Genomic DNA, 14516 nt, shown 5'->3' with positions numbered 1-14516 from the left:
AGAGGGGTGTGTGTGGAGAGAGAAAAATAGTGAGTTGTGAAAAGAGAAGTGTGTGAGTTTGTTATGTGGTGAGAGTGAGGAAGAAGCAAAGGGTGTATTGGGGTTTGGGTAGAGAGATTGAGATAGAGAGTATATGTAATTTTGAAGTGATAAGTGAAATATATCTCTCTTTGTGGATTTGGTAGTTTTACCAAACTGAGTAAATTGATTTGCTTCGTTTCTTTGTTATTTTGCTGCGCTTGAACTTTATTGTTTTTCCCAACAAGTGGTATCAGAGCCAAGTTCAAATCAGCACAGAAAATGTCAAAGATGGTGTCTTCCACAAAATTTGAGATCGAGCTTTTTGATGGGAAGAATAATTTTAGTTTATGGCAGAGTACGGTGAAAGATGTGTTGGTACAACAAGGGCTCCTAAAGGCACTGCAGGGAAAGAAACCTGAGAGTATGACTGATGAAGATTGGGAAGAGTTGCAGGCAAAAGCGGTAAGCACTATTCATTTAAGTTTGGCTCATAAATTAAAGTATAGTGTATTGAATGAAAAATGTCCTTCTGAGTTATGGAAAAAGTTAGAAAAACTTTATATGTCAAAATCTCTAACAAATAGATTATATCTAAAGAAACAGTTATATGAGTTAAAAATGGTTGAAGGACAAGATGTTAGGGACCATATAAATAAATTTAATAAGTGCATAACTCAATTTTTAAGTGTAGAGATCAAAATTGATGAAGAGGATCAAGCTATTATTTTGTTGGCATCATTACCAAAATCATACGAGACATTAGTGACTACACTTTTGGTTGGAAATACTACTTTAATGTAGATGAGGTGTCAACTGCTCTTTTGGAGACAGATAGTATCAAGCAACCAAGTGGTGTGTCTCATACTGATCAAGCTCTTGTGACAAGATCAGAATCAAGTCGTGGTAAGAGTACATCGAGAGGAAGATATGATGACAAAAGAGACAATCGCACTCATTCACACTTTTCAAGGGAAGTGGAGTGCTACTATTGTCACAAAAAGGGACCTGTTAGGCAGAATTGTGAAGAGTTGACTAAGCATCTTGAAGCAATGAGGAATCAAGATTGTAAAGACACATTAGATTCCAAAAATATTGCTGGTGAAGGCTTTGAAAGTGACTCTGATGTTCTCTCTGTCATAGCTGATGAAAACTTTTCTGACTCTTGGATTTTAGATTCTGGTTGTTCGTTCCACATGTACCCGTATAAGGAGTGCTTTGACACTTATAAGGAATATGATGGATGTACTGTTTTGATGGGTAATGATTCTAGCTCTAAAGTTGTTGGAATAGGAACTGTTAAGTGAAGATGTTTGATGGTGTTGTGAGAACACTGACTGCTGTGAGACATGTTCCAACATTAAGGAGGAGCTTAATCTCTTTGGGAGCTTTGGATACTCGAGGTTATGTCTATTCTGCAAAAGATGGTGAAATAACTATCAAGAAAGGAGGCTTGGTAGTGGTGAAGGGTAAGAAAGAGTGAAATTTGTATAAATTAGTCGGGAAGACTATTTTAGGTGGAGTTGTGAAGGTGGAGTCACGTCACAAAAGACATTTAGTTAGTGCGAAGGAATGTGACAAGGTGGAGAAGACTCCGATTTCAGTTAAAAGTTGTTTGAAGAAAGAAGACATCAGTGAAAGATTGAAGAATGTGAAGACAAGTGCTCAAGTGAAGTTCAATGAGAGTATGAATTCGGTGCATATATACTCTTATTGATGGTTTGAGTTGTGAGTTTAGAGAATTTGAGTCAAGGTGGAGATTGTTAGAGTTTGACTCAAATTATTTATTTCGTTCTTTATTTATCTGTATTTGTAAAGTTACAATTTCTTTTTAGGTAATAAATAGTTATGGGAAAAGGGAAGTCTTAGTTGCTAAGTTTTGAAAAGTCTTCTTAAGGAAGCTTTGGAATGTCTTGGTCTCCAAGTTGTCTTGGTGCCCAAGTTTTGTAACTTTATAAATATGTGTTTTGTGTGTGTGAGAGAGAGAGGGGGGGGGGGGTGTGGAGAGAGAAAAATAGTGAGTTGTGAAAAGAGAAGTGTGTGAGTTTATTATGTGGTGAGAGTGAGGAAGAAGCAAAGGGTGTATTGGGGTTTGGGTAGAGATCAGATTGAGATAGAGAGTATATGTAATTTTGAAGTGATAAGTGAAATATATCTCTCTCTTTGTCGGTTTGGTAGTTTTACCAAACTGAGTAAATTGCTTTGTTTCGTTTCTTTGATATTTCGCTGCGCTTGAAGTTTATTGTTTTTTCCAACATCTTTTAAACACCGTACTTGTCATCCTGAGTTAGCACCGAGTTAAGATCCCCCTAAACAATCCATGGATCGGAACAAGACTTCATCCTTCTAGTAAGCTAATTCCAGAAATCATCACAAAGATCATGTTGAGGGGAAGCATAAACAAAGCATCCCACCCAATTTTTAAATTCAATTCACCTTGCACATGAATCACGATTTTGTTAATATCAGTGCTAACAATTTGTAGATTCCAACATCTACGCCACATCAAGGCCACACCACCAGAGGCCCTTTGTTGTCGATATCAGTGCTAACAGTTTTTTAAATTGGATCAGTTGCGTGTTTGGTTGCTCAGGATTGGTGACTGGTGGGACCTTTGCATTCCCAAGAGTCTACAGTGTAGGATCTGTCACTAGTGGATCAACCTGATCGGCCATGCCTCTGCGAGTTTGAACCAGCATTCTATGTGTTTGATTAAACTTAAAGCAAAGAGCAAACTTGGATAATTGCTCTCAATGAAAGTACCAAAATATTGACCTCACTTTTAGCCAACGACAATGAGTCAAATAGTAAGTGATAGAAAATATAATTAAGATAAAGTAAGAACTAATGAGCAGTAAAGAACAAAAGATTTTAAAGAGGTTCGGCCCCGTTAGATTGGTAATAGCCTACTCCCCTTGAATTGTATTAACTCAAGAACAAAGAATATAGAGTTTCCTCTCTTGAAGCTCTCATAATGAAATCTCTGAGTGTATTCTCTTAGATCTCTCTGAAGTAATTATTTCGACCCCTATACCAGTGAGAATGGATCATTATTTATAGGGCTAAATGCTTGAGGGAAGGTTTCCCTTTTGCTTACAATATCTATAATTGGTAAGAACATTCATTACATATTTAGAATACATAGATTGTGGGATTTGGACAGCTTGCTATATTCCTTTGATACGATTCCTGAATTATAGGGATTGCTTTTGTGCTTCACGATGTAAGTCTTGGAATTGCTAAGTGTTGATACGTTGTTCGTGTTGGGATTTTATGCCCTAAATAAAACCCATTACAATCTAATTTGATTTGTTATCAATAAGAGAATTAGAAGTGATTTATGTTAACATGTAGTTTTCATGCTTATAGTTTAATATATGCACAAAATCTGTTAAGTCTAGAACATATATTCATTCACAATTACAGTGATGTCAACACAGTGGAATGTGATTGTGATTATATGATTCAAAAGACTAAGTCCCTGTTTCATCAGTGTTTTGGATTTACACTGATGTGATAATCAGCGATGAAGTGTACTTACACTTTGCATAAGTGTTATGTTCTTTCTAAAACATTGGTAAAGTATACTAGTTTCGAATGTATCGAGTATACATTGGACTGGACCGATATTGATCTTAGTTAAGATATTATAATACTTACCGTTGTATCTTTCTAAGTCAATATCACTAGTTGATCTTAGATCAAAAGATCTAAATCTTCATATGCTTAGGCTCAATCTCAGGAGTGCTATTCATGTTCTTTGATTTGTTAGTTAAACCTACTTTTGGGTCAGGGTGATAAGTACATTTTGAGAACATGATAGTATGATTGAGTGGGAGCGCTAAACATAAATATGGAATCTATAGCTTCTATAGGTGTTTAGAAGTCAAGTGATGATTTCCTTCGAGCTTAATTAAATAGAAGTAAATGGTAGAGCTCTTGTTTCAGTGATTATATTTTAGTTCACTAAAACATCATTTCCAGGTAGCTAAGTGTTTTAAGGAGCAAAATATATTGAGGGGTGAAACGGTAAATTTATCCCCTCAGTGTAAATCATCTATATAGAGGATCTTTGATCAATTGAGATTATAACGATGGTTAAATGTGATAGCGTATCTATATGGTGGAACATATAGTGCGTTCTATATAACTAAGAGTGCAATTCCAAGTTCTAAAAGTGGATTCAACAAGGAATTAATAAGTTAGGAAATTTACTTGGTAAATTCGGTTCGGCTTATTGGAAGCTCAATAATATAGGTCCATGGTCCCCATTCTAGTTGAGACCATACTGCTTGTAAGACTGAGATAATTGGTTTTGATTAATCAATTATAATTCTAGAATTAGACTGTGTCTAGTTTATGAATTTTCACTAAGCAAGGACAAAATTGTGAAGAAAAGAGATTCGAGATTTCATTTATTAATTAAGAGACTCTATATGTCTAATTAATAATTATGTTAAATGATAATATTATTTAATAATTTATTTTAGTTATTAAATAATTAGTTTTGGCATTTAAATTGTTAGAATTGGAAAATTGGCGTTTTTGAGAAAATTGAAATGAAAATTGTTAAAATTACAAAATTCCAAGTGGGGCCCATTAACACCATGGCTGGCCACTTGGAGAGACTTTTTCCAATTAATATTTTCATTATTTTAATACCAAATAATTACTAACCTAAACCTAGTGGTTACCTATAAATAGATAGTGATGGCTCACACCAAAAAAAGAGAGTTTCCAAGTGATTCAAGAGATTGCCTTCAGAAAATTGAGCCACTCACTATCCTACTATAGCCGACCCCCCCCCCCCCCTCTCTCTCTTTTCTTCTTCTAATTTCGAATAACTTGAGTGATAGAGTAGTGCCCACACACATCAAGTGGTACCTCAATCATAGTCTGGAAGATCGTGAAGAATCCAAATTGAAGAGAAGGACATTCAGACTCAGATCTTGGTGATACTCTGCTACAGAAAGGATACAAGGGTTAGAGATCTAAGTGGAAGGAGACATATTATTCCGCTGCAACCAATGTAAGGTTCTCTAAACTTTATGTGTTTATTATCGTTTTAGAAGTTCATATTTAGGATGTTAAAAAACATACTTGAGAGTAGATCTAAGATCATGGTAAAATAAATTCCAACAGTTCGAACCGTCTACCCTTAATTTGCTCAGTCGGGAAAACTCTATCCATGCAGATGTATGTTGAGCTTTGTTCGGAATATCTCTTCAGCTAGATGTAGGAAATAGGAGCCACGTGTCACCAGTATGTCCTGCCACGCCATAGTGCGAAAAATGGGATAACAAGATTGACTGACACACTTGAATTAGGAAACGAGATAAAATTAGTATAAAATGTATATACGTATATGTGTATATGTGTTATATGCATGCTATATTATGTGATTTGTATACTACCAACACTAGTACAGTTGCGGTACAGAGTGCATCGGTATAGTATATGATGTTGAAAGGGTATGACACAATGTTACCAACATTAGTATGTGACGAATGCAAAGTGCATGTGGTACAATACTTAGTGATACTTGAGGTGCGGTTCAGCCTTACCAATACTAGTACGGGATGAGTACTTAGTACATGTGGTACATAGGTTGTAGTTTTATTAAGAATGTTGTTGATGCACCTGAAGTATTGTGAAAAGGTGTATGAGCGCCTAGATAAAAGCTAGTATTATGTTATATGTTTTGTGATTTTTTATTAGAGTCTGTGGAGAGTTTAAGGCTTGAGAATGATTCTACATATCAGGATGATTAGACCTGACGAGTTCGGTCGGTCTCAGGACGATTTGGGCCTTTATTTTGTAGTTGCGGAGCGACGTGTTTATAAAATATATTTTGAATATTGTTGTAAACTATTAAGACGAGATCTCAACTTTTATGTTCGGTTGTATTTATAAATGTTTAAAGTTTAATTAAAATTTTAAATTGGGTAAATACTATTTTAGACCCTGTATTTTGCAAAAGTTACCAATTTGACCCTCTATTTTGTTAAATGATAAAATGGACTCTGTATTTTTCAAAATTGTATAAATAGGACCCTGAACTAATTTTTTGTCAAAATAAACCTTAATAATAATCTGATCTAGACAAGTTATGACAAAACTGGTTACATTTTCTGTATCTATTTGTATTGAAAATTGTCTTAAAGTTGGTTATATTAAAAAATAAAATTGTTGAAAATTGAGCTTAGGGTCCTATTTGTACAATTTTAAAAATACAGGGTTCATTTTGTCATTTAATAAAGGGATCATTTCATAAATACACAAAAACAACAAAACAATTATAAAAATGCGATTTCACGGAACTTTAAATATTTTTACGATTTTTTTGATTTTATTTACAGAAAATACGGTCTTTTTATATTATGCTCTTGTTAATTTGTTGTTGAGTTTTTGTTATCTGTACGTTATTTTTTGTTGTTATTTTGATATTATTTAGATGTTATTTTTATGTTACTTTTACGTAGTTTTCTTGTTATTTTCGTGCTATTTCTATTATTTGTCGTAAACATGTAAAAAAAATATTCTTTAAATATAAAAATGTAATTTTTTTTACAAAAAATAGTGCCTTATGTAATCATCCATTCTCTCTATTGGTTAAGCACAAAGCCTAATTATAGGTGTGGGTCGAGGGCCCGAAGTGCTAAAATGCACCCAAATATATACCATCATAGTTACCTTTTACTTAGGGATAATTACACTATATACTGACATTTTTAATTTTTTTACTTTTATATTTTGGGGCAGAATCTTTTACAAAAATATTGTGTACTGTGTTATGTTTTTACTGTTATTTTTTAATTGTTCTCTTTTGTGTTCCAATATTGTTTTATAAAAATACAGTATTTTTTTTTAAAAAAATTCCATATAATATTTATATATATATTTTTTTTTTTTTGTGTATAAGTGAACCCCAAATTTGAGTATTGTTTTGTAAGTTTTCTTTTTCTTACTACATATTTAGATTAGTACCTTATTATTATTGTTCTCGAAGTGTTTTTATTTTCCTAACTAACAAACCAAAATTCTTGCTTGGTTGTTTTGCTTGATGCTTGCATGAACTTTAATTGAACAACCTCCATGGTCGCAACTCAACCAGTCGAAAAGCCAAGAAGATGAAGACTTTATCACAAAACGAAAATGGCAAGCTTTTAACCAAACAAGAACTCCTAATTCTCGTATCCAACGCCGCTGCCGCAGCTCATTCTTTCCTCTCTCACAACGACATCCTCCTCCTTCCTTCTCAAACTCTAGCCCTAGAATCGCTTATCTCCTCTTCCCTTCTCTCTCTCCGTCGCCCGAGTCTCGAACCCCTAACGCTGCACTCTGCTCCTCATAATTTGCCGGAGCCAAACCAATGCTGGTTCCGCCGATTTCTCTCCTCTGCAGGTACCCGTGAACACAGCGTTCTCTGGTCTCATGCCTTCCGCATGTCCGAGCCCTCTTTCACCCTCCTCCTCGGGCTTCTCACCCCTGATCTCAACGCCGCCGCGGTCCATTCCTCAGTTCCACCCAACTTCGTCCTCGCCGCTGCGCTTTACCGCCTGGCACACGGAGCCGGTTACAAGGCCTTGGCGAGACGTTTCGGGCTCGGCTCCTCGGAGAAGGCTTGTCTCGCGTTCTTTACCGTCTGCAAGGCTATCAACGAGAAATTGGGACATTTTTTCGAGCTTCAATCCGATGTTAGTAGGGTTTTGGGTGAATTTGGGTGGCTTTCGCTGCCAAATTGCTGTGGAGTTTTGGGTATCGGAAAGTTCAGAGTAGATAGCGGGAAGGTCTTGGGGGAGAATGGGTCGCTCTATGTTCAGGCATTGGTCGATTCCGCCGGTAGGTTCTTGGACGTCTCTGCTGGTTGGCCGAGCACGTTGAAACCTGAAGTGATTTTGCACCAAACGAAGCTCTATATTGGCGTTGAAGAATCGAGAGACTTGTTGAACGGGCCTTGTTTGGAGCTCAGCAATGGCGATTCGGTTCCTCAGTACGTATTGGGTGACTCTTGCTTTCCCCTGCTCCCATGGCTGTTGACCCCTTACACAAAATCAAATAAGGAAGGCGAAGATGGTTTAACTTCAATGGAGAAAAATTTCAACTCAGCGCACCAAAGGACAATGCGATTGGTCAGACTAGCTTTCGGGAAAGTTCGGAACCAGTGGCAGCTTCTTTCCAAGCAGTGGAAAGAAGAGTGCCTTGAGTTTCTACCTTTTGTGATCGTTACATGTTGTTTGCTTCACAATTTTCTAATCAAGACTCGTGAGCTTACTGTTGAAGACGAAGAAAATGATTTTGATAACTCAAGGGAAGAAGAAGAAGAAGAAGAAGAAAATGAGGAGAAGCTTCCTGCTTTTAATGGAGAAATGAACGAAAGTGGACAGAAAATCAGAGAGGCAGTTGCCATGAACTTGAGCCGGGTATGCTTGAAAAGATGAATGTTTTTTTTGATGCAGACTATCATGGTTGCTTGTTAAAAATTTTGGTTGGAATCTTAGGAAGATATGTGCATACTGCATGTATTAAATAATGTATTAATAAGTAGAATTTAAGTCGATGTATGTAAATAGAGAACTATCTTTTGGCTAACTATGATTTTCTATTTAATTCAATGGATGGATCACACTTTGACCTCAAATAATGTATGATTATCAAGTGTAGATATGTAGAATGTAGAAATGTTTCTATGATTCAATTTATTGTTGAGTATGATAGTTACTATAACAGTCAAACCATAAGCTCAAAGTTCTAGTACAACGATATGTCCTTACAAGAGAAAAATAGGGTAGGGAAAAAGAAATAACATGTTTGTGTCTCTAGCTGCTGAAAAGTTGGATTTAAGGCCAACAAAGTAAATCCCATTTATTATTATTAGAATTTTTGTATCAACATGGTCATTTATTCCTACAGAATTTACTTGGTAAAAGAATACAAGATTATTGTTCATATTAACAGAAAATAACTATCTACATATTAAGCAGCAAGGCATGAACAACAACATTATCTTTATACATATACAAAGACTATGCACTATCTTATTACTGTGCTGACAAAGTCACCTGCAACTTAATTAGTGAGGGCACAAAATAGTTATCAGTAGTAAAGACTAGGCTGAGTTAGATTCCTGCTCTGTAGTGGTTTTCCAATCCCCCAAACATATCAGATCATGTGTAACTATTGTGACTTAAAACTGACAGTCATGTGTTAGCTAATTTCGTTAGGAAAGGAAGCTTAGCCGATGAGCAAGTCGCACAGTTCAACCAACAAGATATCAATCCCCTGTAGCCTCCTTCAGAGCTGTCACCTTCCCTTCTCTGTAGAACTGTAAGAAACTCATTTACACTTAAACGTCCGTCACAATTTGCATCGAACACATGGAATATTATGTCAACTACATTGTTTGTAACCGAGACTCCGCATACCTGTATAAACAAATCACCCTTTCAGTAGTGAAAATTCATAGTTTCTGATTGTGAAAAGTGAGATGGAAGGTATAATTTGCCTAAACATATTATCAGCCTAGTTACTGTGATTACCTGAGATGCAGCCCTCTGAAAATCCATTTTGGTCAATGAACTTTTGACTTCTCCATAACTGAAGATAGCCAATGAGAAAGACTGCAACTGCTTACGGAGGTTTGCAAATTCTTTGAATTCTTCAAATGTAATACGGATGTCGGCGAGTCTTGGTTCGGTTTCAATTTTGTCAACCCGATTAAGCAGTTTGTTTATGTGGTTGATATCAGCAGATGCAACCAATGACAAGGCGAAATCTTTAGCTGATATTGTTCCCTGAGATTTGTGGTCGTAATGGGAGAACTCCAGCCACAGAATCTATTAAAGCCAAAGACATTTTTGTCTTAATACCAAAAAGAAAGAAATGTAAAAGAATGACAACATTCTCTAATTTTGCAGTCTCTCTGTGCTGCTCTTATTAATACTTGCGTTTAGAAGAAGACTTTAGAATTTTAAGGAGACTCTGTTCATTAAGATTAAGTTTTCTGATTATTTCAATAGAGTATCCAACTGAATTTTGTAAAAAATAAACATCCAAGGACCAAATTGCCCCATATTGCCTAGCAGTTTTTTTTTTTATTTTTTATTTTTTTTTATATAAAGATAGGAAGAAAGAGAGAGAGTTATATATACTTCATTATGTAAGTCTCTAAGAAATTGATCAAATCTTTCATGTCTAAGAGGAGTCTTCCCATCCTTGCCAAAGAAATACTCAAGAAGGCCTCCATTTTCAGTTGAAACTGCTTTTGGCCAAAGACGACGTCCATCCTTGCACTGAGCCCCTTCTCTGGTTTGAGCTCGCATCAAAGCCATTAATTTGCTAAATTCCTCTCTATCTATTTCTCTGTTGATTTAAAACAATGAGGCAAAAACATTCATTTATCTTATCTATATAGAACTTTATGCACAAAAAATCTATCTTGCTTAATATTCAAGGCTTGGAAACAAGAGTGACCACCAACCCGTTATTGTCAAGGTCAAACATCTTGAACGCTACTGAGAAGCTGGAATCTGGGATTTTCAGCAATGTAACGAGAAGGATGTACCTGAAAATTGATTGTAAAAGAAATGTTTCTCATTATTGTTTGCAGCATTTTGTTTTTGTTTTCAAAGAACCTATCTTTCTCATAAACTTACTCTGCAAAAGAGATAAGTCCATCATTGTTGGTGTCAAAAAGCATGAAAAAATTTGAAGGAGCACAATGTAGCTCCCCTGATACCCTTTCCCCTCTTAGAAATCCTTCTCTAACCCGATCTGATTCCGAGGGAGGAAAGACAGGCACCACTGCTCGCATCAAGTCAGCAGGCTTCATAAAAATCTCCCCAGCAGGGGTTCGAACGGATGCAAAGTACTCAAAAACCTAAAATGATTGTCATTTATTTCACTAATGTAGAAAATTGTAGTCTTTATGAACTTGTCATTATCAATTAAATCATGATATGTCATGCTTCTTCTGAACATTTAAAGATTACCTTTTCAGGAGGGCTTTGCATCCTTATCCGTTTCTCATACTTGAAGAAGACCCTTTTCCTATATGCCTCTGAAATCAACTCTTATGAGCAGAATGCCAAATTTCCTTAACCAAAACCAAACAAAACCAAGGGAAAAAAAAAACATGCAATACCTTTAAAGAGGAAAATAGAGTTCTTTTCATGTCTTGATTCTTGAAACTGAGCCTCTTCCTCCTCGATCTCGCCAGTCTCATTAGAGTCATCATCAAAAGGACTGAAGGGATTCGAATCCGGGGAAGGAGAAGAGTAATAAAAAAGGCTAAAGGTGAATCCAAGAATCACAACACCAGAAGAGATTGATCTCAAAAATCGATCTGAAGAAAACAACTTAGTCTTATTGTTACCATCATTATGGGAGCTCAAAGAAGAGGAAGATGAGATTAAGCATCGAGTTTGGTTGAAAAATGGCGGAGAATGGAGCCGCTGAGTTGTTGTGATGACAACTCGGTGGATGGAAGGTAGAGATTTTCTGATTGATTCCCAAGAAAACATTAAGCAAGATTTCTGATGTGTTTTGTTTAACAATGGAAGATAAAAGAAAAAAAATACAATAGTGGAGAGAAATTAACGGATGCCAATTCAGTTTTGTGCTAATTAAATGGTGGTTCTTGCTTATGGGATTTTATTTACTGAATCCATTTTCATAACGGTATTTTAAAAAATTAGTTATTTTCTTCGATTGGGCGGTTATACGAGTTATTCTTTTATTATTAAAAAAAAAAAAACACATGTGGTCTCTTTTTGTTCGCCTAATAATTTGAATTGAGAAGTAAGGCATTTCTTTTTCTCTTTTAAAACTACTAACAGCTACTACGATACGAAGTTAAGTCGAACACATTAAGAAATATTATTAAACTAGTGGCAAAGCACATTATGTGCTGCTGTTTTTTTTTTCTTTTTTTTTTTAATATCATTTCTTTTAGAAATTTAAAATTATTACATGTTATCATTTTTGTGAATAAAAATATATACAACCATTATAATAACAAAATAAAAAATAAATAACATTTAACCATAATAATATATCATACAACTATTCAAAAAAAAAAAATATACATAAAAATTGACATAATTTTAAAATAATTTTTACAAAACTAATATAAATACATCATAAGTAATATGTTTCTAAATATTAAAATATATATAAAAAAAAAAAGAAGAACGAAAAAAAATATATATATATATTTTTTTTGATAAATATATATTGAACATTAAAAATATAAAAATTATGAAAATTTTATGTGGCAAAAGACAATTTACATATGGTACCGTTTGGTAACACTTTTGTTTTTTAATTTTTTAATCACGAAATGAAAGTAAAATTTTTGTTTTTAAAAAATTTATTTTTGAAAAACAAAAATGCGTTCTGTAACTACTTTTATTTTTCAATTTTAAAAACAGAAAATAAAAGTGTGTTCTGTAAAGTTCATTTTTATTTTTATTTTTTGATTTTATTAAAGTCGGGTCTAGGTCCGGGGTCGGATTCGGGTTCAAGTCAAAAGTCGGGTTCAGCGCCAGGGTCGTGGGGAAGAAATTTGGGTCCAGGTCTGGTCGTAATTTAAAAGATTGATTAAGAAAAAAAAAACTATTTAAAAAAATATTGAAATTGATTTTTGTTGTTTTTAAAATTTTGATTTCTAATTATAAAATTGAAAAGTAAAAACAGTTTTATAGAACATGTTTTTGAAAAATATTTTCACTTTTCTACTTTTAAAAACAGAAAACTGATTAAAAAAGTGTTACCAAACGCCACCATATATAAACAATATTTTAATTTAAAAACTAAGAAAATAAAACCGTACGTCATGGGAACATCAGAGAAAAAATGCTTTCCGTACAAGGTTTTTTTTATGTCGTGGTTTTACTTTTCAACACCAAGAATATTTGTTGATCCTTTTGCAGTGATCTAGGGTTTTTACCCGTGTGTTCTGATACACTAGTTTCGTGGTTTTCTCTTTCGGTGCATCTTTAGTCATGGAGTCTGCACATGTGTCAACAATGGATAGAAAAGAAAACAAAGAGTTGGAGCAACATGAGATTGTTGTTATGGAAACTCTAATCCTATCTCTTGATAAAGAGGTAGGGAAGGAGTTTGTGGAACAATCGGTGATGGGAAGAATCATTTCCAGGAGATGTATCTTCAATGGTCTTCTTCGATCGGTTCTAGTAGGAAAATGGAGATTATCTGAGGGGTGGAGTATTAAAGAAGAGGCTAACAATATATATACCCTGTATTTTTTGAATAAGAGCGAAGCATATTTTGTGTGGCTCGGAGCCCTTGGTCTGTGTGCAATAGACATTTGATGCTCAAGCCAATGTCAACGAATAGAAGGTGGAGCTCTGCGGCTATGGATATAATGCCTTTTTGGGTAAGATTCTATGATGTCCCTCCTCATTTTTTTACTAACAAAAATGCTACTGGTATTGCTAATAAGATAGGAACCGTGGTTAGTATTGATCGTATGTGGAGAAATGGATTCATGACAGTGGATTACATCAGGGTCTGGGTGGAAATTCATTTATCAAGGCCTCTTCTGATGGGTCTCTTCCTTCTGATGGAGGAAGGAGTTAGCCTCTGGTGCTACTTCAAGTATGAGAATCTTCCATGCATCTTTTTCAAATGTGGTTAGTGGGTCATTCTAAACAGAGTTGCAAATGAAGGAGACACCACATCACAGACGAGTTCAATAGAACGATGTTGATGTATGGACCATGGGTGAGATTTGGTACTCAAATAAAACATTGCTTAAAAAATCCGAATAAAGAAGATGTTGAATGCCAGTTTCAAGCTTTGAACCTTGAGCAGGAGGTTGCTAACAATGAGGTTGTTGCAGAGGAATTAGCGAGAGCTCCAATACCGATTGAGATGGCGGAAGAATTAGAGCCTTTGGGCCAAGGTCTTGACTTTGAACCGGCTCTTGTTAGGATAAAGATACATGTAGATTATCAAAGGAACAACAAAGAATTAGGACGGAGGTGGAGGTCGCTCCATCAGAAAACTTGGTGTTGGGCACGAGGCTGAGGAATATTATGGGAGAGGATGAGAACGGTAGTAATATTACCATTTATTGGCAAAAGGAACATGTATTTTATATAACTAATGATAGGTTTAAATATTACAATACTTTAAAGTCTACAAATTAAAGTTAAAATTTAAAAATTAATAATTATATTTTAAATTATTATTTCCCTAATTATTAAGATTTGTAAACTAATTATTGCTGAGTAAATATATTATTTACTTATTTCTTAACTATATATTTTTTTTTCATTTTAAATTTACTAATTTATTAAAATTAAAAATTTATTTTCCATTTTCAAGTTTTCAAATTAATAATTTTTTTTTTTCATTTCAAAGTTTCTAATTTATTAAAATTAACAATTATTTTTTATTTTAAGGTTACCAATTATTTTAAGATCTATACTAAGTTAATAATATAACAAATCAAATTATTTTTTATTTTAAGT

At 34.5% G+C, this 14516-nt stretch overlaps 2 protein-coding genes across 2 annotated transcripts; one reads left to right on the top strand and one right to left on the bottom strand.

The window, feature by feature from the left end:
- Positions 1 to 6970: 6970 nt before the first annotated feature.
- LOC115695689 (protein ALP1-like) lies at positions 6971 to 8659 on the top strand. Its single transcript, XM_030622755.2, has one exon. The coding sequence runs from the start codon at positions 7149 to 7151 to the stop codon at positions 8457 to 8459; it is 1311 nt and encodes a 436-aa protein (XP_030478615.1). The 5' UTR covers positions 6971 to 7148; the 3' UTR covers positions 8460 to 8659.
- A 198-nt stretch (positions 8660 to 8857) lies between these two features.
- LOC115695326 (calcium uptake protein, mitochondrial) lies at positions 8858 to 11844 on the bottom strand. The gene is made up of 7 exons (XM_030622400.2): positions 11162 to 11844; positions 11010 to 11077; positions 10674 to 10897; positions 10499 to 10582; positions 10170 to 10380; positions 9558 to 9854; positions 8858 to 9443 (listed from the first exon to the last, which is right to left on the bottom strand). Exons 1-7 carry the CDS (start codon positions 11538 to 11540, stop codon positions 9219 to 9221), a joined length of 1488 nt encoding a protein of 495 aa, XP_030478260.1. The 5' UTR covers positions 11541 to 11844; the 3' UTR covers positions 8858 to 9218.
- Between the last annotated feature and the right edge of the window lie 2672 nt (positions 11845 to 14516).

Source organism: Cannabis sativa, chromosome 6 (assembly GCF_029168945.1).
Source record: "Cannabis sativa cultivar Pink pepper isolate KNU-18-1 chromosome 6, ASM2916894v1, whole genome shotgun sequence".
NCBI classification, from domain to species: Eukaryota; Viridiplantae; Streptophyta; class Magnoliopsida; order Rosales; family Cannabaceae; genus Cannabis; species Cannabis sativa.
The sequence above is the reverse complement of the archived record's forward strand: the minus strand, read 5'-3'. Positions and strand labels throughout refer to the sequence as shown.